The sequence below is a fragment of the Choloepus didactylus genome, chromosome 2, assembly GCF_015220235.1.
Source record: "Choloepus didactylus isolate mChoDid1 chromosome 2, mChoDid1.pri, whole genome shotgun sequence".
Classification (NCBI taxonomy): Eukaryota; Metazoa; Chordata; class Mammalia; order Pilosa; family Megalonychidae; genus Choloepus; species Choloepus didactylus.
In genome coordinates, this window is record NC_051308.1 from 187,935,313 (window position 1) to 187,962,703 (window position 27,391).

General features: G+C 37.4%; 1 protein-coding gene across 3 annotated transcripts in view; it reads left to right on the forward strand.

The window, feature by feature from the left end:
* The window catches only part of MYSM1 (Myb like, SWIRM and MPN domains 1), a 64,229-nt gene extending 37,126 nt beyond the window's left edge, over positions 1-27,103 (forward strand). For 2 of the 3 annotated variants that reach the window (XM_037827094.1, XM_037827096.1), the window contains 8 exons: positions 11,972-12,026; positions 12,424-12,474; positions 13,173-13,247; positions 13,874-14,062; positions 14,790-14,922; positions 20,041-20,146; positions 20,325-20,382; positions 21,504-27,103. In XM_037827094.1, coding sequence (XP_037683022.1) covers positions 11,972-12,026; positions 12,424-12,474; positions 13,173-13,247; positions 13,874-14,062; positions 14,790-14,922; positions 20,041-20,146; positions 20,325-20,382; positions 21,504-21,659 — 823 coding nt within the window. In that variant the 3' untranslated portion in view covers positions 21,660-27,103. The remainder of the gene's footprint in view (positions 1-11,971; positions 12,027-12,423; positions 12,475-13,172; positions 13,248-13,873; positions 14,063-14,789; positions 14,923-20,040; positions 20,147-20,324; positions 20,383-21,503) is intronic. The other variant, XM_037827095.1, reaches the window with a different exon arrangement.
* Positions 27,104-27,391: the final 288 nt, after the last annotated feature.

Consider the following 27,391-nt stretch of genomic DNA (forward strand, 5'->3'; position numbering starts at 1 on the left):
CAATATGTTCCTACCATACCCCAAGAAAATTAATAAACCATGTCCAAACAGAGGAGTAAGAAAAACAATCTAAAATAACTACATTGCTTCCAACATGTTCCTACCATACCCCAAGAAAATTAACAACCCCTAAGAAAACAAAGGAATAAGAGAAAAAAAAAACCTAAAATAACTCTATTGCTTCCAGCATGATCTTACTATATCCAAGAAAGTTTACAAACCATAATCATTGCTGAGCATTCCCATAACATTGAGATTACCCTCCATAGTTTATCTGTTCTTATTAGATTATCATTCCCCCTCCACTAATTGGTATCTCTAGGTCCCGTACATTCTACAGTATAAAACATTGTACATTTTTCACAGAATTCACATTAGTGGTAACATACAATATCGCTCTTTTTGTGCCTGGCTTATTTTGCTCAGCATTATGTAATTTTTTTTTTTTTTTTTTTTTTTTTAATCTTCATTTTATTGAGATATATTCATATACCACGCAGTCATACAAAACAAATCGTACTTTCGATTGTTCACAGTACCATTACATAGTTGTACATTCATCACCCAAATCAATCCCTGACACCTTCATTAGCACACACACAAGAATAACAAGAATAATAATTAGAGTGAAAAAGAGCAATTGAAGTAAAAAAGAACACTGGGTACCTTTGTCTGTTTGTTTCCTTCCCCTATTTTTCTACTCATCCATCCATAAACTAGACAAAGTGGAGTGTGGTCCTTATGGCTTTCCCAATCCCCTTGTCACCCCTCATAAGCTACATTTTTATACAACTGTCTTCGAGATTCATGGGTTCTGGGTTGTAGTTTGATAGTTTCAGGTATCCACCACCAGCTACCCCAATTCTTTAGAACCTAAAAAGGGTTGTCTAAAGTGTGCGTAAGAGTGCCCACCAGAGTGACCTCTCGGCTCCTTTTGGAATCTCTCTGCCACTGAAGCTTATTTCATTTCCTTTCACATCCCCCTTTTGGTCAAGAAGATGTTCTCCGTCCCACGATGCCAGGTCTACATTCCTCCCCAGGAGTCATATTCCACGTTGCCAGGGAGATTCACTCCCCTGGGTGTCTGATCCCACATAGGGGGAAGGGCAGTGATTTCACCTTTCAAGTTGGCTTAGCTAGAGAGAGAGGGCCACATCTGAGCAACAAAGAGGCATTCGGGAGGAGGCTCTTAGGCACAACCATAGGGAGGCCTAGCCTCTCCTTTGCAGCAACCGTCTTCCCAAGGGTAAAACCTGTGGTAGAGGGCTCAACCCATCAAACCACCAGTCCCCTATGTCTGTGGTCATGTTAGCAACCATGGAGGTGGGGTAGGCGAATACCCCTGCATTCTCCACAGGCTCCTCAAGGGGGCACTGCATCTTTTTTTTTTCCTTGTTTTTTTTTTTTTTTTTTTAACTTTCCCTTCTTTTTTAAATCAACTATATGAAAAAAAAGTTAAAAAGAAAACAAACATACAATAAAAGAACATTTCAGAGAGACCGTAACAAGGGAGTAAGAAAAAGACAACTAACCTAAGATAACTGCTTAACTTCCAACATGTTCCTACTTTACCCCAAGAAAGTTACATAATATAGCAACATTTCTGTGAACTTGTTCCTACTATATCCATCAGAAATCAACAGACCATAGTCATTCCTGGGCATCCCCAGAACGTTAAATAGCTTATCTGTTCTTCTTGGATTGTTGTTCCCCCTTCCTTAATTGCTCTCTATTGCTAGTTCCCCTACATTCTACATTATAAGCCATTTGTTTTATATTTTTCAAAGTTCACATTAGTGGTAGCATATAATATTTCTCTTTTTGTGCCTGGCTTATTTCGCTTAGCATTATGTCTTCAAGGTTCATCCATGTTGTCATATGTTTCACGAGATCGTTCCTTCTTACTGCCACGTAGTATTCCATCGTGTGTATATACCACATTTTATTTATCCACTCATCTGTTGAAGGACATTTGGGTTGTTTCCGTCTTTTGGCAATTGTGAATAATGCTGCTGTGAACATTGGCGTGCAGATATCTGTTCGTGTCACTGCTTTCCGATCTTCCGGGTATATACCGAGAAGTGCAATCGCTGGATCGAATGGTAACTCTATATCTAGTTTTCTAAGGAACTGCCAGACTGACTTCCAGAGTGGCTGAACCATTATACAGTCCCACCAACAGTGAATAAGAGTTCCAATTTCTCCACATCCCCTCCAGCATTTGTAGTTTCCTGTTTGTTTAATGGCAGCCATTCTAATCGGTGTTAGATGGTATCTAATTGTGGTCTTAATTTGCATCTCTCTAATAGCTAGTGAAGCTGAACATTTTTTCATGTGTTTCTTGGCCATTTGTATTTCCTCTTCAGAGAACTGTCTTTTCATATCTTTTGCCCATTTTATAATTGGGCCGACTGTACTATTGTCATTGAGTTGTAGGATTTCTTTATATATGCAAGATATCAGTCTTTTGTTGTCCGGCGCTCTCTCCGCCCCGCCTCGAGTCCCCGGTCGGCCGGCGATGGGGACCAGAGAAATAAGGGGAGAGAGGGTGCGGACAACGTCTTACCCGGAGCACTTGTGATCACTCAGGACTCGCAGTGGTGAAGCAGATAAACTTTTAATGGGACTAGGCAATCATCATCTTTACAGGTTCCACCCGGGGCGAGACACCTCGGGGGAGAACAACCTCGATGCGGCCGTCAGGTACGGCTCCTTGTGGGCTGTCTCCCCGAGCTTTGCCCGGGAACTTTCTTATAAACCTTGCGTGTATCCAATGGGCTAACGCCACGCACACAAGCATGATTGGTGAATACAGCGGGTGGTTACATACATCAGAAGCCGGAAGCAGGATGTGGGCGCCATCTTGGCACCACTCGATGGGCGGGGGGACTTTGGAGCAGGTTTACAGCGCATGCGCTATGCCCGTCCCGGGAGACGGCTCTCCACATCTCCCCCTTTATTATTTATATCGACCCAGTGTCCCCAGTGATGAGTGTGCTCCCGTGAACCCAGATGGCTCACAATTTGTTCCGGTGCTTTGGGGAGTCTGGACTAGGTCTCAGCCATTTAGCGGCGGAGCCTCTAGCACCGACCAGAATGCTCACCTCATATGGAGACAGGAGAGTCCGTGAGCTGGAAACAACATGACTCTCCCTGCAGTGCTTTGCCTTGCAACTGGGGGACAAAGGCGGGGGCAGGGATAGCATTAACCAGAGTCGGAGGCGTCACTAGGCGTCCCTATGCATTGGCTAGAGTCAAGTCTGGCCACAACTATGACTCTGCCTTAGGGACCTACCTGAGACAAAAATTATGACTGCTGGCGTCGCCCGTTATACCCGGGACATAGCTGCGCGCTTAGCTACAAACCTCGCTCCCGAGTGCCCCGCCCGAGGCGGCCAGGATGGGGTATGGCCATCAGAATGGTCGCTGTTGGGGGTATCAAAGGTGGAGGACATAGCCATCATAGTGGTAACACGGTACTGCCGCGCTTGAAACAGGCGTTCTAGCAAAGATTTAACAATGACTAATCCCACCAATGGTCCCACCATCAAGAGAATCCAATTAGTCAAATTGGGCCAAGAGAACCAAGAGGTGACTTGGTCCCACAGATTTTTTACAGTCTCGCCCAGTGTGGAAAGGTCGAAACTAACAGGCTTCAATTCCCTAATGTTCTCAAGTCCCTGAAGGCCGGAGGCTTGGTCCAATGGCCCAGGCCGTATATTCGTTGGCGTTTCTGACAGCTGCTCCCCGGCCTCCCCAGGTGATGCCACGGTTCCCACCAGTCTTTCCGGAACCCACACTGGTTGACGTCCTGGTTCCTGGGGAAAAACACAAACAGAGCCTCCGGCCCAGCCGAGCACCGGGTCAGGGCCTTTCCACTGTGACGTGGAGGGAGCGATATGGCCCTTAACAGTCTCCCATATAAGGACTAGAATCGGGTCCAAACAGACACCCGTTTGGCGCGCTCGGTCTATATCACGACTAAGTTTCATCCAAGAGGGCAGATTAAGGCTGCCAGAACAAGGAAACCAGGGGGCAAAAGTGGCCACATCATCAAGAAATCGCTGGAGAGAACTTCTCTTAATTGAGATACCCCACTGTTTCAAAAGGGTCTTTAAGGGGGTTAATAGGGGTGAACTTTCAGACTGCCCCATGTTTGCAGTCGGCACTATCTCTTAATCACTCGGAGAGCTCTTCCGAGTCCCCGGGGCTACCTGAACGCCCACGGGCCCTAGTCCTCGTATGGAAAGGGGGTGCTTACCTTCTCGCGGTGATCAGTCGCGGAGGTCAAACCACGGATCCCGGGAGCACGTCTCCGTCGGGTCGAGGGGAACGCGAATGAGTTCCCCGTACGGGCCACCACTTGTCCGGCGCTCTCTCCGCCCCGCCTCGAGTCCCCGGTCGGCCGGCGATGGGGACCAGAGAAATAAGGGGAGAGAGGGTGCGGACAACGTCTTACCCGGAGCACTTGTGATCACTCAGGACTCGCAGTGGTGAAGCAGATAAACTTTTAATGGGACTAGGCAATCATCATCTTTACAGGTTCCACCCGGGGCGAGACACCTCGGGGGAGAACAACCTCGATGCGGCCGTCAGGTACGGCTCCTTGTGGGCTGTCTCCCCGAGCTTTGCCCGGGAACTTTCTTATAAACCTTGCGTGTATCCAATGGGCTAACGCCACGCACACAAGCATGATTGGTGAATACAGCGGGTGGTTACATACATCAGAAGCCGGAAGCAGGATGTGGGCGCCATCTTGGCACCACTCGATGGGCGGGGGGACTTTGGAGCAGGTTTACAGCGCATGCGCTATGCCCGTCCCGGGAGACGGCTCTCCACATTTTGTCAGATACATGGTTTCCAAAAATTTTTTCCCATTGAGTTGGCTGCCTCTTTACCTTTTTGAGAAATTCCTTTGAGGTGCAGAAACTTCTAAGCTTGAGGAGTTCCCATTTATCTATTTTCTCTTTTGTTGCTTGTGCTTTGGGTGTAAAGTCTAGGAAGTGGCCACCTAATACAAGGTCTTGAAGATGTTTTCCTACATTATCTTCTAGGAGTTTTATGGTACTTTCTTTTATATTGAGATCTTTGGTCCATTTTGAGTTAATTTTTGTGTAGGGGGTGAGGTAGGGGTCCTCTTTCATTCTTTTGGATATGGATATCCAACTCTCCCATCCCCATTTGTTGAAAAGACCATTATGGCTCAGTTCGGTGACTTTGGGGCCTTATCAAAGATCAGTCGGCCATAGATCTGAGGGTCTATCTCCGAATTCTCAATTCGATTCCATTGATCTATATGTCTATCTTTGTGCCAGTACCATGCTGTTTTGGCAACTGTGGCTTTATAATAAGCTTCAAAGTCAGGGAGTGTAAGTCCTCCCACTTCGTTTTTCTTTTTTAGAGTGTCTTTAGCAATTCGAGGCATCTTCCCTTTCCAAATAAATTTGATAACTAGCTTTTCCAAGTCTGCAAAGTAGGTTGTTGGAATTTTGATTGGGATTGCATTGAATCTGTAGATGAGTTTGGGTAGAATTGACATCTTAATGACATTTAGTCTTCCTATCCATGAACATGGAATATTTTTCCATCTTTTAAGGTCCCCTTCTATTTCTTTTAGTAGAGTTATGTAGTTATCTTTGTATAGGTCTTTTACATCTTTGGTTAAGTTTATTCCTAGGTACTTGATTTTTTTAATTGCTATTGAAAATGGTATCTTTTTCTTGAGTGTCTCTTCAGTTTGTTCATTTCTAGCATATAGAAACATGACTGACTTATGTGCATTAACCTTGTATCCCGCTACTTTGCTAAATTTGTTTATTAGCTCTAGTAGCTGTATCGTCAATTTCTCAGGGTTTTCTAGATATAAGATCATATCATCTGCAAACAATGACAGTTTTACTTCTTCTTTTCCAATTTGGATGCCTTTTATTTCTTTGTCTTGCCGGATTGCCCTGGCTAGCACTTCCAGCACAATGTTGAATAACAGTGGTGACAGCGGGCATCCTTGTCTTGTTCCTGATCTTAGAGGGAAGGTTTTCAGTCTCTCACCATTGAGTACTATGCTGGCTGTGGGTTTTTCATATATGCTTTTTATCATGTTGAGGAAGTTTCCTTCAATTCCTACCTTTTGAAGTGTTTTTATCAAAAAGGGATGTTGGATTTTGTCAAATGCTTTTTCAGCATCTATTGAGATGATCAATTGATTTTTCCCTTTTGACTTGTTAATGTGTTGTAATACATTGATTGATTTTCTTATGTTGAACCATCCTTGCATGCCTGGAATAAACCCCACTTGGTCATGGTGTATGATTTTTTTAATGTGTCTTTGGATTCGATTTGCAAGTATTTTGTTGAGGATTTTTGCATCTATATTCATTAGGGAGATTGGCCAGTAGTTTTCCTTTTTTGTAACATCTTTGCCTGGTTTTGGTATTAGATTGATGTTAGCTTCATAAAATGAGTTAGGTAGTGTTCTATTTTCTTCAATGTTTTGAAAGAGTTTGAGTAAGATTGGTGTCAGTTCTTTCTGGAAAGTTTGGTAGAATTCCCCTTTGAAGCCATCTGGCCCTGGGCATTTATTTGTGGGAAGATTTTTGATGACTGATTGGATCTCTTTGCTTGTGATGGGTTGGTTGAGGTCTTCTATTTCTTCTCTGGTCAGTCTAGGTTGTTCATATGTTTCCAGGAAATTGTCCATTTCCTCTACATTATCCAGTTTGTTGCCATACAGTTGTTCATAGTATCCTCTTATAATTTTTTTAATTTCTTCAGGATCTGCAGTTATGTCACCTTTTTCATTCATTATTTTGTTTATATGGGTCTTCTCTCTTTTTGATTTTGTCAGTCTAGCTAGGGGCTTGTCAATCTTGTTGATCTTCTCAAAGAACCAACTTTTGGTGATATTTATCCTCTCTATTGTTTTTTTGTTCTCTATGTCATTTATTTCTGCTTTAATCCTTGTTATTTCTTTTCTTCTACTTGGTTTAGGATTGGTTTGCTGTTCATTTTCTAGCTTCTTCAGTTGATCCATTAGTTCTTTGATTTTGGCTCTTTCTTCCTTTTTAATATATGCGTTTAGTGCTATAAATTTCCCCCTTAGCACTGCTTTTGCTGCATCCCCTAGGTTTTGGTATGTTGTGTTCTCATTTTCATTCGTCTCTATATATTTAGCAATTTCTCTTGCTATTTCTTCTTTAACCCACTGATTGTTTAGGAGTGTGTTGTTTAACCTCCAGGTATTTGTGAATTTTCTAAGTCTCTGATGGTTATTGACTTCTAATTGTATTCCATTGTGGTCAGAGAATGTGCTTTGAATAATTTCAATCTTTTTAAATTTATTGAGGCTTGTTTTATGTCCCAGCATATGATCTATTCTGGAGAAAGTTCTGTGAGCACTAGAAAAGTATGTGTATCCTGGTGATTTGGGATGTATTGTCCTGTATATGTCTGTTAAATCTAATTCATTTATCAGATTGTTTAGGTTTTCAATTTCCTTGTTGGTCTTCTGTCTGGTTGATCTATCTGTAGGAGAGAGTGATGTGTTGAAGTCTCCCACAATTATTGTGGAAACATCAATTGCTTCCTTTAGTTTTGCCAGTGTTTCTCTCATGTATTTTGTGGCACCTTGGTTGGGTGCATAGACATTTACGATTGTTATTTCTTCTTGCTGAATTGCCCCTTTTATTAGTACGTAGTGGCCTTCTTTGTCTCTCAAAACATCCCTGCATTTGAAGTCTATTTTATCTGAGATTAATATTGCTACACCTGCTTTCTTTTGGCTGTAGCTTGCATGAAATATTTTTTTCCATCCTTTCACTTTCAGTTTCTTTGTGTCCCTGTGTCTAAGATGGGTCTCTTGTATGCAACATATTGATGGTTCATTTTTTTTGATCCATTCTGCGAATCTATATCTTTTAATTGGGGAGTTTAGTCCATTTACATTCAACGTTATAACCGTGAAGGCATTTCTTGAATCAGCCATCTTATCCTTTGGTTTATGTTTGTCATATTTTTCCCCTCTGTCTATTAATATCCTTTATTGTACCCATACCGAATCTCTTTAGTACTGAAACTTTCTCCAAGTCTCTCTGTCCTTTCTTTGTTTCTCTGTCTGTAGGGCTCCCTTTAGTATCTCCAGTAAGGCAGGTCTCTTGTTAGCAAATTCTCTCAGCATTTGTTTGTCTGTGAAAAATTTAAGCTCTCCCTCAAATTTGAAGGAGAGCTTTGCTGGATAAAGTATTCTTGGCTGGAAATTTTTCTCACTCAGAATTTTAAAAATATCGTGCCACTGCCTTCTTGCCTCCATGGTGGCTGCTGAGTAGTCACTACTTAGTCTTATGCTGTTTCCTTTGTATGTGGTCAATTGCTTTTCTCTTGCTGCTTTCAGAACTTGCTCCTTCTCTTCTGTGTTTGATAGTGTGATCAGTATATGTCTCGGAGTGGGTTTATTTGGATTTATTCTATTTGGAGTTCGCTGAGCATTTATGATTTGTGTATTTATGTTGTTTAGAAGATTTGGGAAGTTTTCCCCAACAATTTCTTTGAATACTCTTCCTAGACCTTTACCCTTTTCTTCCCCTTCTGGGACACCAATGAGTCTTATATTTGGACGTTTCATATTATCTATCATATCCCTGAGGTCCATTTCGATTTTTTCAATTTTTTTCCCCATTCTTTCTTTTATGCTTTCATTTTCCATTCTGTCATCTTCCAGGTCACTGATTCGTTGTTCAACTTCCTCTAGTCTTGTACTATGAGTGTCCAGAATCTGTTTAATTTGGTCAACAGTTTCTTTAATTTCCATAAGATCATCCATTTTTTTATTTAGTCTTGCAATGTCTTCTTTATGCTCTTCTAGGGTCTTCTTGATTTCCTTTATCTCCCGTACTATGGTCTCATTGTTCATCTTTAGTTCTTTGAGTAGCTGCTCTAGGTGCTGTGTCTCTTCTGGTCTTTTGATTTGGGTGCTTGGGCTTGGGTTATCCATATCGTCTGGTTTTTTCATATGCTTTATAATTTTCTGTTGTTTTTGGCCTCGTGGCATTTGCTGAACTTGATAGGGTTCTTTTAGGATTTGTAGACCAATTGAAGTCCTTATCTCTAATTTATCAGATCTACAGCTTCGTGGAGTACACTTTCTCTAACTAACCAGCAGGTGGCGTCCATGAGCCACCTGTTCTCCACAAGCCAGTTCTCCCCTGCTTAGCCTTTTTGGTGAGTGGGGGAGTGAGTCTTGTGGGGTCCAATTGGTGTACCAAGCTTGCGTGTGTAGTTGGTGTTGCCTGCCCTGTATATGGGGCGTGTTTCTCGGCAGTCAGGGAGCGGGGGGTGGCTCTAACAATCAAATCTCCCTGGTGATCCTAGAGTTTTAAAGCTGCTGCAATAGTCTAATCCTTCAGTTCAGTCCTGCCACAGTTTGTCTCTGCCACTGACTCACAAGTCCTTGGTATTGGCGTATGGCTCCTGAGACTTGCAAGTGGACCCCTCTTCCAGGCCGTGCACCCTGGGTCCTCTGTTGAGGGATGACTGTGCTATGTCACAGGTGAGTGCCGTCCCCCCAGGGTAGTTCTGGGCTGCTGGGCTGTGTAGGGAGGCTCCCAGTCTGCTGAAATGATGGCTGAATGGGGCTTTGTTAATTCACACTGCTCTACCTTCCCAACTCTGGGACAATCAGCTGAGGTTGCAGGGAAGGTTAATGTCCACGCCCAGTTTTGTGGTGTGTGCCTGTTATTTGAAGCACTTCTGTCACACTGGGTTGTCTGGGGCAGGTCTGGGCTATGGGGCTGGCGATGGGCAGGAGTGTTTCCTGTCCACCAGGATGATGGCTGTGAGCGGACACCCCCCTTTTCTTGGGAAGTTGTGGTGTTTAGTGAATTTTCTCAGCCACTGGATTATTGCGTTTTGTCTCAGAGCTCTCCTAGTTCTGCTCTTGACTTGACCTGCCCAAATAGTAAGTCTTTGAAGCTTTCTGTATTGGGCTTCTTAGAGTAATTGTTTTAGAAAAAGAAAAAAGGATTAAAAAAAAAAAAAAAAAAAAAAAACGGGCCCTCCTCATAGATCTAATGGGTTATTGAAATGCTAAGAGACAAAGCAACCAGGGCCATTAAGGAAAGGTCCACAGGGCAGAGAGACCAGCTTTTCTTCGGGATTTGCATATGCGCCTCAGGGCCCTTCCCCTTTCTATGTTCACCAGAACTCCAAAATTCTTCCGCTTTTATTTTGGAGTTTTTCGTGTTGTTTTTTTTCTATGCCTGTCTCCTCTCTGCTGGGCTGGCTGCTCTCAGATTCTCTGGTGTCTGGTCTCAGTCTATCTATGGTTGGATTTTGGATCAGTAGAATGAGTTTCCGATAAGGACTGCCACTTCAGTTCTCCCTTCTCCTTCCCGGAGCTGACAGCCCCTCCTCCCCCGGGACTGAGCCTGGTAGGGAGGGGCGCGGGTCCCCTGGCCGCAAAAACTTACAGATTTCGCTGATCTCAGCAGTTCCACGTTTTCATGAGTGTTGTATGAAGTATGCCCAAAGTCAGATTGCTCTGTGGTGTCCAGTCCACGCAGTTCCTGGCTTTCTACCTACTTTCCTGGAGGAGTAACTAAAACATACAGCTCACCAGTCTGCCATCTTGCCTCGCCTCCCCCTACTGCTTTTAAATGGTCTTTTTCTCAGATTCGATGCTCACCCTGTTTCTGCAATCCTTTAACTTTTCTGGAGCTTTGAGAAAGATGTTTCCACCAGTTCTTTCTGGTTGCTCAAAGCTTCTGTGGGATGGAGCCCTGAAGCATCTCTCCAGTATCTTGATCAGGGAAGGCTAATTCCTCTCTTTATGAAGTTCGCTATTTTTTGTTTTTTAAAAACCAGCCTAATAGAAATACTTATCACTGGAACTCCAATAACTTTCCCATTCTCTGCAGCAACTCAGGAAGTGTTAACATTGGTTCCACATGATGGTTCATCAGTGCTGTGGGATATTCTGCCCTTATAGCAGCCATGTGTTCTCTTTCTAATTTATCAGCTGTCTTGGCCTGTAGTTCCTTTTTATTCATGCTGATTAAGCACTTTTAATTTGAAGCTCTTTCTCCATTCAACAAATAGATTTTTTGAATGCCTACTATGTGTCAGGTACTGTTCTAGCACTTAGGATACAGTATTAAGCAAAATAAAGTATGTTCTCCTAGAGCTAATAGTCTTGGTAAAATAGGAATTAATAGTACTGCTTTTTTTCCAGTTGTATTAGCATAAACATATTCTGTGTTTTTTTGTTTCCTTTCTCTGAATGCAGTCCTGAAAAAACCTTTTTATTTTTCCTAATATTTTTCTCAATCTCAATTCTTTACTGGTCAAAATTTTTTTTAACATTTCTCTCAGTTTACACAGACTTTTGTATCTAGCCTTACTCAGATATCCTCTTTCCATCTTTTTTTTTTCCTTTTAAAATAAGAGTTTTTCTTAGAACTTTCTATATGCATTAATTTTTTTTAGCAGAATTGTTTGCCATTCTTTTAGTTACAAATATTTATTGAGTCCCTATGACGTGTTGGGCATATTCTATTGACAAATTTTTTTGAGAAACTTCTGTCTTTCTTGAGCTTTCTTTCAGGTCTCATGTCATGGTATCAGTTATATTTTCATTGAACTTTTTGAATTCTGCTTTCAGTGTAAAACACTGAGCATTTATAGTGGTCACAAGACCATTTATAATGTTCCCTTCTTTGGGTGTTAAATGAAATTAAGACAGCAGAATTATCTTCTCCAAAGTTCCTGTCACTAACAATTTCTTTGTCAAATTCAAAAGAACAGTGCTTCTTTCAAATGGATTGTATGGCATGTTGTAAAAAATTTTCCTAGTGTAATAGTTTTCTCGTTCAGGCAGAATTTGTTCGAGATTATTCATATACTTTTTTACGTTTGTAAATAAAAGTTATTTTCCTAATATTTTTATTGTGATTATATTAGAATATATTTTTTTCTTTTTCAGCTCATTTGATCCCTTCCAACTGATACCTTGCAATTTTTTCAGTGGAGAAAAGCAGGTACATTTATGCATGAAATGAATGAACATGAATAATGCCTCCTGTCAGACATGAAGTACTGTTTTATTTATACTCTATGTGTGCAAGACACTGGGTTAATCTGGAAATAAAAAGTTGTAAATATAGTTCCTGTTTTTAATGAACTTGCAATCTATTTGGGAAAAGGAGGCATATGTATGTAAAAACATTGGAAAAGGCAAGATTTGTGAAAGGACAGATGAGTGATACAGATAGAAAATAAGAGTGGAACTTCTCTATGCTGGAGTTGCACTGAGCCTTGATTGGTGGTTAGAACTTGGTGGGGTAGGGAAAGGAGGAAAAGGAGGATATTCCAGTTTAGGAAAACAAAATTTCCATTTTTATGCCCGTCCATTTTTTTTTTTTTTTTTTTTTCCAGGAGCCATTTCAGGTGAAAGTGGCTTCAGAAGCACTTTTAATAATGGATTTGGTAAGGATTATCTATTGTGTTTACTTAGTTATTCTGATTTCTATTCTTGTATATTTTTATTACAGGAGTAAGAGAGAGTATGGAAGACGTATATTTTGGATCTTAAGTGTCCTCTTTTACAAGGAATCTAAAAATAAGTCTTTTCTTTTGGAGAAAAGCCAAACAATTGCATGTTTCCATATTTTAGAGAAAATAAATTAATGTGAGTTTTTGCAGACTGTTTGTCATCATTAACCCTATTTTCATTTCCTAATATCCTGTCTGCTGCTTCTAGATAACAACAGCATAGCATAATTTGGAGGTTGCTTGTTTCCAGTAAACTACTGATACCTCCAACAGTTGTGTATCTGTTTAGGGTGTTTTTCTATAGAACGGCCCAGATTTTTACTTTTCAGCCTTGTAATACCTTTCCTCAGTAGGGAAAGCAAGTGGTATCTTCGTTTCCTAGGTGAAAAAGTGGATCTTGAAGTGTTTAAATGTTTTGTTGAAAGCTTTTCAGCTGGCAGCAAAGATAGACCAGGAATCTGAGTCTCTGTGCACTTAGCCTAGCATCTAGTTCCCCCACTATGCTACTTCATTTTAGTAAAGCATAATTATCATATTTGTGAATGACTCTCCTATAATAAGTGAGTTTTTTCTAATTTTTTTGTCAGGTGGGTTTGTGCATTTAGGCTAAATCTGTCTTGTATTTCTTTTAGCATGCTCATGTTTCTATGGCGGAAGTGATTGGTCTGTTAGGAGGAAGATACTCAGAAGTTGATAAGATAGTTGAAGTAAGTTCAGTTTTTAAAAACTTGTTTTAATTATTTAGTCCTGCTTCTGTACCAAATATTTTATTCAGTGGATATAATTAAAATACAGACTCTACATAAGATATGAATGAGAATATGCAAATATAGAAAGTTAAATCTTCCCCCAAACTGGCTTAACATTCCTTATATTGAGCACCGGTTTCCTTTTGCCACCAAGAGAGAGAGAACGCTGCTAGGCCCTGGATCCTCATTAACTTCACTAATAAAAACCTGCAGCTCCTAACGGGCCAGAAAATTTGTACTAACACTTGTAGTTGAAACTTGGTATGTGTCATTCTGTTGAAATTGTCATCATAGATAAGAGTCATGGGAATTCAAGTACTTTTGTATGGGTATTATGTGGGCTGACCTGGAAAACAAACCATTATTATGACCTTGTTTGAGTGGAAAAATGTGTTCTGAATTCCTAGCATACAATCACACTTTTGGAGTGTAATTCATTTGCAAGTTAAAGATTGCCTATGATAATCAGATAAAAGGCTTGGCTCTGAAAAACTTCTCTATCCATGTATGAAAGAACCAAAACATTAAAGTAAATAGAATTAACAGGATTTCAGTATAATCATGTGAGGATTAATCCTTTGTAGGTATGTGCAGCAGAACCGTGTAACAGTGTCAGTACAGGACTACAGTGTGAGATGGATCCTGTATCACAAACACAGGCCTCAGAAACCTTGGCTGTTAGAGGCTACAGTATTGTTGGATGGTATCATTCTCATCCTGCCTTTGATCCTAATCCTTCCTTACGAGATATTGACACCCAAGCCAAATACCAGGTGTGTTTATAGGCATTATGTGTTTATATTCTGTAAATGACTGCATGATCTCCCTCTCCCCACATTGCTTTCTATTAAATAGATTATACTGTGTAATGTTTCTAGCAATGTATTGCACTTCTAATATTCTTTACATCTCAGGTTTTGAAATAACATTTTTTTCTGATCACAGGAATAATACATGTTTATATAAGCATTTGGAAAATCAGCCATTTTGTTTAATATAGACAAGCTATGAATGTAACAGTGATAAGTACTCCCAGAGTGTTTAAAAACTGATGGAAACAGCTAGTGAGTGTCAGGGTGTAATTGAAATAATTGAAAATGTAATATATTTTGCATCTTTGAATAAAACAAAAGTTTTATCTTATTTTGCAATTTTATTTTTGATATGTGAATATTTTTGCCATTAAACAGCTGTTTATAAATTATTACCGTATTGATAGGAGGGTAGTGAGTATAATTAGGAAATATATTCATAGCAAATGTAGATTTTGCATGCCAGGTGATTTTTTTAAGGATTATTTCAGGTTGAGATAAACACATTTTGGCCTGAAAAATTTACAGAATGAAATAAATATATAAGACATTTCATTTAGTTGCTCTGGGGATATAGATTTTAATGTACTTTTTTTTTGGTTCCTCTCTCACCATTAGGTATTAAAATAAGTTGGTTTGGATAAATATTGATTGATCTAAACTTATTATACTTTTCTTTTAATTGTAGAGTTACTTTTCCAGAGGAGGTGCAAAGTTCATTGGAATGATTGTTAGTCCCTATAATCGAAACAATCCTTTACCTTATTCTCAGATTACTTGCCTGGTTATAAGTGATGAAATTAGCCCAGATGGCTCCTATCGTAAGTTTTCAACAAAAACAACTTCATCTTATTTTCTACCCTCATTTCTTCATATCTTATAAATCAAGGAATTTACATCTATGCCAGACTATTTGACTAGCTGAGGGAAAAGCCCTCAACTAAGGAATCACTGTTTGTGTACTAGCTAGTGCAGCCATCCTCTTCCCCCTTATAATACCATTCAGGTCTCTATTCTGTTACCATGACCACTGGGCCAAAGCACTGAAACATAGAGTAAAGTAATGGCCAAGCAGTGTGTATGCCGGGACACTGGAGTTACTGCACTAAACAAAACAGACAAAGGCTCTGTTTTCATGGAAAAGTTATGAATGCAGACTGGTTTTCTCTCTGCTTTGGCATGCAAATCAAGGAAAGTGGCCACCCTCCAATCAGTTTTCCATAACCTCCCAGTTGAGATTTAATAATAACTCTATTTCCAAATCTCTTAATGCCCATTCTTTCCCAAGAAAGAATTTGTATGGCTTAGCCCTTCTAATGACTTGGTTCCTCTAGGGTTTATGTCCACTTGTGGTCCTATTGCCTATGACTGGAAAGGGAATTAGTGTAGCAAACATGGGAAAGGAAAGGGATGTAAGAAGAGAGTGTGGATGGAAAGGAAATGAGTGGAGGAAACAGTGGGCATCTCTAGTGTATTTCCTCCCTCTTCTCCCTCCTTACTATTACTTCTATCATCTAGGCCTTCATTATTTTATTCCTGGACCACTGTTGCAGCCTCCTGATAGGTCTCCTTGACTTAAATCTTACCCTCCTAAAATTCTTTCCTACTAGTTACCAGAGTGATCTTTCTGAAGTATAAATTTGGTCCCATTACTCCTCTTCTTAAAATCCTTCAAAGGTAATATACATGGTAAAACAGGTTATCTAGCATGGTATTCAAGAGCCTTCCTGTCTGATGCCTTCTCCAGCCCTATCTCTCATTAATTGATGCCTTGCACTTAGTTATTCTAATATGTCTAGATCAAACCTTGCTGATTTATGCTTCAACACTTTTGTTTGTCCCTCTTTATTTTATCCTCTCCAGAAAGTCTCCTTCCCAGACTAGGTGGTATTCTCTTCCTGGGTACCCATAATCTTCTGGACACTGTCACTACAATTAGTTACCACACTGTTATTTTTTCCTCAATAAACCATGCTATTTGAAAGTAGATACTGTATTAGACTTATTCTCTATCCTCAGCTTCTAGCACAAGGCCTGACATAAAATAGGTACTAAGTGAATATTTGTTTAATAAATTACTTTCTCTGCTTTCTTAATGATGTAACTCAGATGCCCTTTTTTGGTAAAGACTTCCCAGCACCACCCCCATATCATTCACTAATAGTCATTGTGTCCTCTTTACATCCGTCATACTTTTTCCCTGCCTTCATGGCTGCTTTTTTTTTTTTTTTTTAAATAATTTATCTGTTTGTCAAGTCTTAGTAAACTGTGAACACCAAAAGAGCAGGGACTATATATTATTTGTCTTTGTATCTTCAGTAGCACTTAATCAAGGCCCAAAGTAAATCCTCATGTCTATGGTCAGTTAAATTTTGACCAGGGTGCAAAAATCTTAAAATGAAGGAAAAACTGTCTCTTTGACAAATGGTGCTGGGAAAACTGGATAGCCACATGTAAAAAAATGAAGTTAGATGCTAACCTTACTTCACGTATAAAAATTAACTCAAAGTGGATCAAAGACCTAAATTTAATAGGTAAAACTATAAAACGCTTGCAGAGAAAACATAGGGACACATCTTCACAACCTTAGATTTGTCAGTGTTTCTTAAATATGACACCAAAAACACTGGCAACAAAAGAAAAAAATAGATATTGGACTTCATTAAAATGTAAAACTTTTGTGCCTTAAAGGACACTACCAAGAAAGTGAAAAAATAAAAACCCTCAGAATGAGAGGAAATATTTGCAAATCATGTATCTGATAAGGATTTAATACGCAGAATATATAAAGAACTGCTACACCTCAACAAAAAAAAAGACAAACCATCCAATTAAAAAATGGACAAAGGACTTGGATAGGCTTTTCTCCAAAGAAGATATTCAGTTGGCCAATAAGTACATGAAAAGATGCTCAATCAGTATCGTCATCATTAGGGAAATGCAAATTAAAACTACACTGAAATTCCATCTCACACCCAGTAGAATGGCTGTTATTTAAAAAATGGAAAATAAAAGTGTTGGTGAGAATATGGAGAAATAAGGTGCTCATAAATTGTTGGTAGGAATGTAAAGTGGTGCTGATATTGTGGAAAACAGTTTGACAGTTCCTCAAAAAGATAAACATAGAATTACCATATAACCAGGCAATTCCACTTCTAGGCTGCTATTTTTTTTTATTTTTTATTTTTATTTTTTTTCCCAAAAAATTGAAAACAGGAATTCATACAGATTCTTGTACACTAATGTTTGTAGCAGCATTATTCATAACAGCCAAATGGTGGAAACAACCCATGTCCATTAACAGATGAATGGATAAACAAAATGTGATATATCATAAATGGAATACTTTTCAACAATAAAAAGAAATGAAGTTCTGAAAAGAAATGAAGTTCTGATGAACCTTGAAGCATATTAAGTGAAATAAGCTAGACACAAAGGGACAGAGATTGTATGATTTCACCAATATAAAATACATAGAATAGGCAAATTCATAGAAAAAAAGTAGATTAGAAGTTACCAGCAGCTAGGCGGAAAGGGAATGGGGAACTTAATGGGTATAGAATTTCTGTTTGGAGTGATAAAAACATTTTGTAAGGAGATGATGGTAATGGTTGCACGCAGTTGTGAATGTAATTTGTGCCACTGAATTGTATACTTAAAATTGGTTAAAATGGGACATTTTATTACATATATTTTTCCACAATAAAAAATATATAAGTATCGGATGGGATTACTGGTAGATTAGGCATTGCAGAAGAAGGAATTTGTGAATTTAAAGACATAGCAACAGAAACTATCCAAAAAGAAAAGAGAAAAAATAATTCCATAAGGTGAACAGAGCAACTGTGCACTGTGAGACAATTTCAAGAGACCTAATATACATGTAATTGGAGTCCCTGAAGTGGTGAGGGAAGACAAATTATTTGAAGAAAAAAGCCCCATATTTCCCAATTTTGCTAAAAACTAAACCCATAGATCCAGAAGCTCAATGAACTTCAAGCACATGAACATGGAGGAAACTATACCAATGCGTATCATAATCAAAATGCTCAAAAGCAGTATTCTCTAAAGAGAAAATCTGAAACAGCCAGAGAGGAAAAAATCATGATGTACATGTATAGAGGAACAAAATTAAGAATGATGGCAGATTTCTCATCAGAAACAATGCAAGCAAGAAGACAGTGAAGCACTGTTTTTAATACTAAAAAGAAACTGTTAACCTAAAATTCTGTAGCCAATAAAATATTTTTCAAAGTAAAGATGAAATAAAACTTTTTCAGACATACAGGTTCTGAAAGAATCCATCACCAGCAAAGCTACACTACAGGAAATGTGAAAGTCCCTTGAAACAAAAAAATGTTATCAGATGGAAATATGGATATATACAAAGAAATGGAAAGCACCTGAAGTGGCAACTACATAGGTATATTAAAAGATTGTTTTTCTTATTATTTTTATCTTTTTAAAAGATAATTGACTATTTAGACAAAAATAGTAACAATGTAGTGTAGTGTTTATAACAGATAAAAGGAAAATGTATCACAACAATACCACAAAGGCTAGGAGGGGAAGAATGGAAGAATACTATCCTGAGGTTTCTACACTGTATGTGAAGTGGTATCAACTGGAGGTAGACTGTGTGATAATTTAAAGAAGAGTACTATAAACTAAACAACCATGAAAAATAGCAAAACAAAAAGGAATAGCTAATAAGCCAACAATGGAAAGAAATGGAATCATAGAAAATCCTCAGATCAAAAGGCAGAAAAAGAAGACAAATCAAGTAAAGAAGAGATGGAACACATTGAAAACAAATAGCAAGAGCATAGTTTTAACCCAACAATTATCAATAATCACATGAAATATAAATGGTTCAAATCTTAACTCTACCTCATTAATAGTTATATGACCATGAACAGGTTATTTACCTTCTCTGTCTCAGTGTTCTCATGAAAACAATGGGGACAATAATGGTAGCTACTTCAAGAGGACTGTGGGAGATTTAATGGACTTCATTCACATTAAATGAAATACCTAAAGCCTAGCACATATTAAGCACTACATGAGTGTTACTATGATGATAATGATGATACTGACCTTTGGTAATGAATCAGCTAAGCTTTTCTTTTGTTACACTGCAGATTTACACAGAGGTGTTAAAGGATATGTGAGAAATCTCTAAGGAAGCTCATCTTTTGGTATTTTTTCTTTTCTAACTGTGTATATTATAACCACTCCTTGGGCTCCTTTCTTTAGAGCTCGGCATGACAGCTTTGACTCAAGTGCAGTTTCTTTCTTTCCAGAATTAGTCATGCCTTTTCCGACCTCTTCCCTGTCTGCTCTTAGATTAGTGCCAGTGGGGAGGCGGAATGAGTGTGGATTCAGAAGTCAGGCAGATCTTCTGGGGTTTAAAATCCAGGCTCTGCTACTTTACTAGTCTAAGCAGATTGTTTGATCTGTTTCCACCTCAGTTTTCTTATCTGTAAAATAGGAATAATGGTATCTCCTTTACAGCATTTTGCAAGTTTAATAACCCATATTAAAAAAAAAACTTATAATTAGGGTGATAATATGTTTTCGTTTGCCTAGGATAGTCCTGATGTAAGCCTGTGGTTTTTGCATAATTATTAATAGGACCCCCCTTTTCACTAAAAAAGTCTCTTGGTTCAAACATAAATTATGTACCATCCTACCTCTACAGTGCCTTGCATAGAATCATCATGCAAATGACACTTTCACTTTTTTTTTTATGAAGAGCTCAGCAGTTAATATGCTTGATGGACCAAGGTCAAGCAATAAATACTTAATGAATGCTCACTGTTTAAAGTGCCTTTCAATTGGTTTGCCAAGCTGTGTTATGAAGAGAAAGTTTAAGGTTAAAAGGAGAGTGGAAATATAAGAAAGAGTTGATGAAAATGTGCCTCTTTATGCTTTTCTAGGTTTACCTTACAAATTTGAAGTACAGCAGATGTTAGAAGAACCTCAGTGGGGATTAGTGTTTGAAAAGACAAGATGGATAATAGAAAAATACAGGCTTTCCCATAGGTACGTGCTATGATTTGAGATAGTTGCACATCTGCAGTGGTTCTCATTAAATTATGTTTTAGAGAAAACTCAAGTTAAATATAAAATTGTGATATATGGCCTCACAATATAGTTTATTACAAACTGATTAGTTTATAGTATTTGTTTCATCAGTTTGTTTTCATATTTCTTCGTACAGCAGCGTCCCTATGGATAAAATCTTTCACCGGGATTCTGACCTGACTTGTTTGCAGAAGGTAAGCTGCCTTCATTTTAATTGGTTTCATTGTTCACAGATTCTAAATCTCAGTATGTTTTCCCATGATGCCTAGTGCTTTGTGTATATATTTTCTGTATATTTCTTTTAGTGCTTTTTCCTTTCTCAAATTGATTTCTAGGAGATAATTAGTGATGTGTTGTGTTGCCCAAGCTTGCATATAGAAATACTGCTACTTTAGAATAAATTTGTCAGTGTTGGTTGATAAATTTCTTAGCAGCTTACTATTGTACACAATGGAGAACATTTTTCTCATTGTATTAAATTCAGAAGCACCGTGTTTCCAGTTTAGCCTTAACTGTTGATCATTTTTAAGAGTGGTGGTATAAATACAACAGTTAAATTTAAATGGTCATTTTTTTTAACTTTCTGGTAGTAAATAAGGCTTTTGAGTTATTTTTTCCAGTTTTGCTTCTATAATGAGTTAAGACCAAGGGACTGGCAACATCTGTCTTTTTTGTTAACTGTTTTTTTGATAGCAATTTAGAAATAGGTAATTTAAACATACTGTTTCTTTTTAATGTTTTTTTTTAACCCCTTTCTGTTACATCTACTTTTTGTGTGTGCTGCTGGAAGATTAATTTGCTCATTTCCCAGAAAACAGACTCTAGCAACCTAATTTTCAAATGATAGACCGTGTTTGTATGTACATAGATTTTTATCCTACAAGGTTATCCTGCTTTGTAAAATGTAACTACTAAAAAAAGAAGAGCAAAGTCATCAAATTTGTCCAGAATATAAAGTATCATATATACAATTCAAGTTTTGTGTCCTTATGTAAAATCAGAAAAGAGCTAACTTAACCATTCTTCAACAGTGCTTTCCTACACTCTGGCTGTCCAGTTAATAAACACAAGTTAATCTTCAACCACATTTAAGGAGAGTGTTTCTCCTTTGAGAATTAGGAAATGTGAGGTTTAGAGAGGGATAAAATATTGATAGTAATGCAGACTCTCTTCTTATAATATGTTCTTAAATATAAACTTTAAGTTAATATAAAATATTAAATATAAAACTTTAAATTATATTTTAAATATAAAACTTTAAATTATATTTTATTAAATATAAAATATTAAATATAAAACTTTTCTTTTCAACTAGCTTTTGGAATGTCTAAGGAAAACTCTGAGCAAAGTGACCAATTGCTTCATTGCTGAGGAATTTTTGACTCATGTAGAAAATTTGTTCCTTTCCAATTACAAAAGCAAGCAAGAGAATGGAGTGGCTGAAGAGAACTGTACTGTGGGTCTAAAGTAATTATTTTAAAGTAAGATATTTTAATCTTGATACGATAGATCCTGCTTTCAAAGTCATAACTTTAAAATTATTAGGGTAATTTTATTAACAGTGGCAAAACTTTGGTTTTATTTTTTTCTGTAGTTCACAAAACCTAAAGTTTGCCATATAAATCATGTGAAAAGAAAGAGATATGGACTTATTTTCCTATAGTAATTATCAGAGTGTTATGTAAACCAAGGTCTGCCAAAATGTTCTAGTCGTACCATGGTCCGGATGCAATGCAGTAGACTCTGAAAACTTGCAAGGATGGTGTGGTTTATTATCATGTTCAGGTAGATAAGTGGAATGTGGTTCTAATTTTTATCTCTTTCCTGAGTCAGTCATTTATTAAATTCCATATTTGGTATCTCATAACTCATTAGAAGCACTTCCATTCTTCCCATATGTTTTGGTAAGGCTTGTTTATGAAATGAAGTTTGGATGGATGGACTGAAAATAGTTGAGAACTACTGATTTAATAAATCTAGCAACATACCATGGTGAGGTGTGAGAGGCATAAGTAGAAATCTTAAAAGAGTTAATAATCAGATGAAAGACCCAAAAGAAAGAATCAGATTTCCAGTTTTTTAATCATAGATATTTGCTTCCTTCTTATTTTATAATAACTGTACCATTGGATATGCCATTTTATCAGCTATCAGAAATAGTTTTAATGAATTTTGCATATGTAAAATAATTATAGTTCAACTATATGTCCACTTACGTTAATGCGTGTGTGATAAAAGCTCATTTAACTGAATCACAGGAAATCATAACCCTCAAACCATATATATTTTTTTTGTATCAGGAAAAAGAGGCAAATTACACTAAAGCTTGAATGAATCAGAAATTTAATTTTTAAAAGCACAAAAAAGCCTTCTAGGACATACTATGCATTCAGCCCAGTTTCCCATACTTTTTGAATCTAGAACAGAGGTCTGCAAACTTTTTAAATAAAGGACCAGATAGTAAATAATTTAGTCTTTGCAGGCCACATGCAGTCTCTATCAGACATTCTTCTTTGTCAAACTAAATTAACATGATTTGATCAATGTCACACAGTAAAGCTGCTAGCAGAATTAGCTTAAGTATCCATGGCAGCATCTTAAGGAATCTTATGCTTATTTGCATCTGCTAAACTGTGGGAACAGAAATGCTTCATGAAACAATCGTTCTTAATACAGACATAATGTAAATTTTAGGAAACAACAATCCTTTGAAAATGTAAAAACTATTCTAAGCATGTGGGGCTCTCAAAAAAATAGGCTGCTGGCCATTATTTTACAACCCCTGATTTAGAGAATTGCAAACATTTGAATTTATTTTCAGATTGATGATCCTGAGATGTTGCATCATCTTTAGACAGCAAAAAACTTAAAATTGTGATTTACATTTAAGTGCATTTTCAATGAAAGTAAAGTCATTCTGCCTGATTTATTAAAATTTAATAGATTTTAGTTTATTTCCATCAAACAGAGAATTGATTTATACCCATTTTGCAAACATTCCTGTTAATAACTGTTTTGTTGTACCTAAACTATGTATGATTCTGTAATTTTTCTTTTTGGGGTTATAATCATTAGTCAAGGAAGAATAAGGCAGTGTTGGAACTGGCAGTCAGCCAATTTGTCTCAACCTTGTGACTTTGGAGAATATACTTTACTTTTTCTGGGCCTAAATTCTTCTATGTAACTGAAATCTATAATTAACTTCCCAGTATCCTTCTAGGTCTAAAATTTTATGGTTCATCCTAATTGTTTGACAAATCACCTGAAATTTTATATTTTGAGAATTATAGTTCCTAAATTAACATATCTTTTTAAGGAAAACTGGTAGTATTTTCCATTTCTCTGTTTGCATTTAGGATAAGCAATAAAACATTTTATAAAGCAATTACTTTTGAGGATGGGGGTATGTGAACTCTAGATCAGGAATCAGGAAACCTGAGTACTTATCCTAATTCTTCTACCAGCTTTACTGTGTGACATTGATCAAATCACATAACCTGTCTGGTCTTTAGACTCGTTGCCTATAATTTAAGGGTCTGAACAATATGATTTGGTGTTGTCTTCCAAGTGCAGGACTGTGATTCTATGAAAGGCAGTAATTCATTCTTTCATACTCTTCTTCGTTGACTTTCCTCATTGTCCCACAGGGGAACAGATAACCCGAAAGTGGTATTAACTTTCTTGATTGACATTTCCCCATAATATTGATGAATTTGGGCAATGAAAAAAATGGAAATTGTTAAAAGTTCTGTTCTCAAATCTCTGTCTTTCTGCCTGCCAGTGGTTAACCATATTTGCTAACCAGCCACCTAAGCCATACTGTGAGGAATTTAAAGTTGGTAATCTTCAGGGTTTAGGGCCTTGAGAGCACAATTTTTAAAATAATATTTGATGAGTACTTTTTTTCTGATTATGGAATTATGCTTGTTTTAGAAAATTTTTTTAAAATATAGAGAAATATAAATAAAATTAAAATTTCTCAATCCTACTACCTAGAAAACCAGTTAACATTTTAGTATAAATCCCCCCTTTTGTTTCTGACAGTATAATTTTAAAACATTAAAATTGATCTTTTCTTTCCTTCCTCTCCCATTCATTTTCCCTACTTCCTGTTTTCTCTTGTCATATGGTTAAAATATATTTGCAACTGCAGTTGTTCACATTCCTGTCACTCCTAACCTTGCACTGCTGAAGGTAGTTGTAGCCAGTCCCTTAGAGAAGTCCAGAACTGAGTTGGAGCATAATACTGGAAGTTCAAGAGTCAGGGTCTCAAATGATGTTTTTTCCCCTATCTCTAATAATGTTTAAAGAAGTGAAGATAGGACTTGAAAACATCCAGTTCTCTTCATCCTGATTCTCTTCTATTACACAATAACTATATAAAATGAGCTTAATTTTTTTTTCCTTTTTGTCCAGCTTGGCTAATTAGGAAATGGACACTAGTACTGTCCCAAGATTAGAGCTAATTCTCTAAAAATCTAATCCTAAAGGTGACATTCAGAAAAAGAAAAATCAGAGGAACAGTCAACGAAATCAGACTTGCCTTCTGCCTCCCATTAGTTTAGACTTTTATCCCTTCTCTTATCCTTTTAAGTGATCTTCAGTTTCTATTTCCTGCAGGTAGTTTGGCCTTATATTAGTGATGCATTATGACTTTTGTGGACCCTGGGCACTTGTATCTTCATGGGCCCCTTCCTCCATAATATATATAAACTTAAATTTTATAACTGTTGGTTTGAAATGAACATATTAATATTATGTTTTAAAATATTTTGTGGGCCTCTGTAAGTATTGTGGGCTGGAGGCACTGTGCCTGTTCTGTCTAATGGATTAGTTGGCCTTGCATATATTCTGAAGATTATCATTGGAAAAATGGCAGTTACTACCCTCTCCTCTGCCCCTGCCACAATACACCACAGGGCAGTTTGCCACCCCAGCCAAGAACACTGAAATTCCCACTACTGCATAACTATAGACTTGAACTTCATTCCTTACTTCCGTAACCAAAACTAAGGAGTATTGCTTGGGACCATTCATCTTCAAAAAGATAGGACGCAGGGGTCAATTTATTTTTCAGGTAGACACTTTTGTTCTGTTCCTTTATCTTTAGTTTTGAAACTCATGCTGGCCATACTTCAAAGGGGAACATCCTTTCCCTTTCTTTTCTCCCTTCATTTCCTTCAAACTCTTCCTTCATCTCTACTCCCTCTACTTCTTACGTCTCTCAGCGTACAGGTACAAGCTCATTCATTGTATCATTTGTTGAAGGCTAGGCCTGAACAGACCATTCATATTTACCCAGAGCAGTTCACTGCTACCCTCAACCTTCTTTCCATAACCTTCCTTCCCACTCAGGAGTGGGGTGAGGTCTGTGACATGCAAACAGTGGGGCAGGGCCAGAGCCTCTGAGGTATCTGGGTCATCTAGCTTTAACATGCCAACCTGAGCAGGCCTCCTACTCTTGGATTTGCCTGCTTCCTATTTATCTTGCCAGGCCCTAACAAGGTGAGCTGTAGGACTTGGAAGCACTGATAGTAGTCAGAATCAATTAATAGTCAGATTGATGCTCTATCCTGAAACTATAAAAGAACGAGATGATGCCTGACAGTCTGTAATCTGCCACTCCTGCCTTCATCCTCAAGTTATCGACAGGTGTTCATTGACTGATTTCTCAGTAGAAATTCGGCCAAGTATCCAGTAGAAATTTGGCCAAGTATCCAGATTTCTTTTTTTTTTTTTTTTTTTACCTACACCTTCCTCTACCAATAGTTAAAAGACTAAATCTAGGGTCACACATTTAGGAAAATGTATTTCACCCAAGCACAAAGGAAAAAAGCACACATAAATTTTTTAAATCATCTGCTCTATCAGGATTAATATAGAATTTTACAAAGAAACTTGATATGCATCTCGTTTACCAGTAGTTTAATAGTTTTCTTACATGTTAATGCAATATTTTTTAATATTTCCAGAAAATGACTGGGGGAGAATAATGTAATATACTTTAGCTTATTTCTTGACCTTTTCTTAGATGATTTTATTTGTGTTACTCCTCCCAACTTTTTTTCTGTTTTTTTTTGTTGTTGTTGTTGTTTTTTCATTTAACCTGTAGTTTGTGCTTTCTGTTATTTTTGGAATCTTTTAACCACTTTTAGTCCTTTCTGGAATAAGAGAGGGGGTAAATATACTATCCCTGCTAAGGAAGAGGAACATAAAACTATCCATAGAGGCTGTGAGTATGCCAAGGACTCTATATGGAACAAATCTGAGAAGGTAAAATAAACTCATAATATCTGGGTTGTTTTTAATTTTTTTTAATTTCTGGGGGAAAATTCCTGATTTGCTTTCTCTTGATTTCCTAGAGTAGGCTTTTAGGAATTAAAGAAGTCTATTAAATACAATTTCATAGGTTGTATTCCTATTTCATAGGTTACCTACTACAGAACATTTGTTTTACCTATGATTTATAAAATGGTATTTAAAGTCTAGCATGATTTAAATAGATAGGTTATATATCTTCAAATTTGTGGAGCTGACCTGTAAATTATGTGTTTATATAGACATAGTGCATGATTATTGATAAACCTGTTGCTGTTATATTTCCCAAATGTTATCAGTATTCATGGACTTTTCACTAATTTGAATTTTGAAATGTTCTGTAATAAAATATAATGATCTAAACTATTTTGTACATTTAAATAAGATGCCGTTTTGTATATATCTTCATTAAAGAAGACTATAAGTATTAGAATTATGAAAGATTTTCTTCACGATTGAAACTCCTCCCTCAATACCTAACTGTATATGTAACATATTAAAAAATATCTGATTTTAAGCTTAGAGATTTTATCATGTAGTAAGCATTAAGGGGAAACATACTGAAGATTCCATTTAAATAAAATTTTTAAAATAAAATGGTGATCCTGTGCTCCTTTTCTCAATTATTAGCATATACACATTGAATTGAAAAAAAAAATGCCATATTAATTCAGGAAGCATTTGTTGAGTATCTGTTATGTTGAGCACCTTTGGAGACACAAAGGTGAGTAAATCTTGTTTTCTCCCCACAAGAAGCCTATTGTCTAATTAGTGGGGAGACAGATAAGAGCCAACATGAGTAGCTAAGACATTAAGATACAAGGTGGAATTGGCTATAAATGCCTAGAAGAGACTTCAGGGGTAATGAGTGATTAGACAAATGAG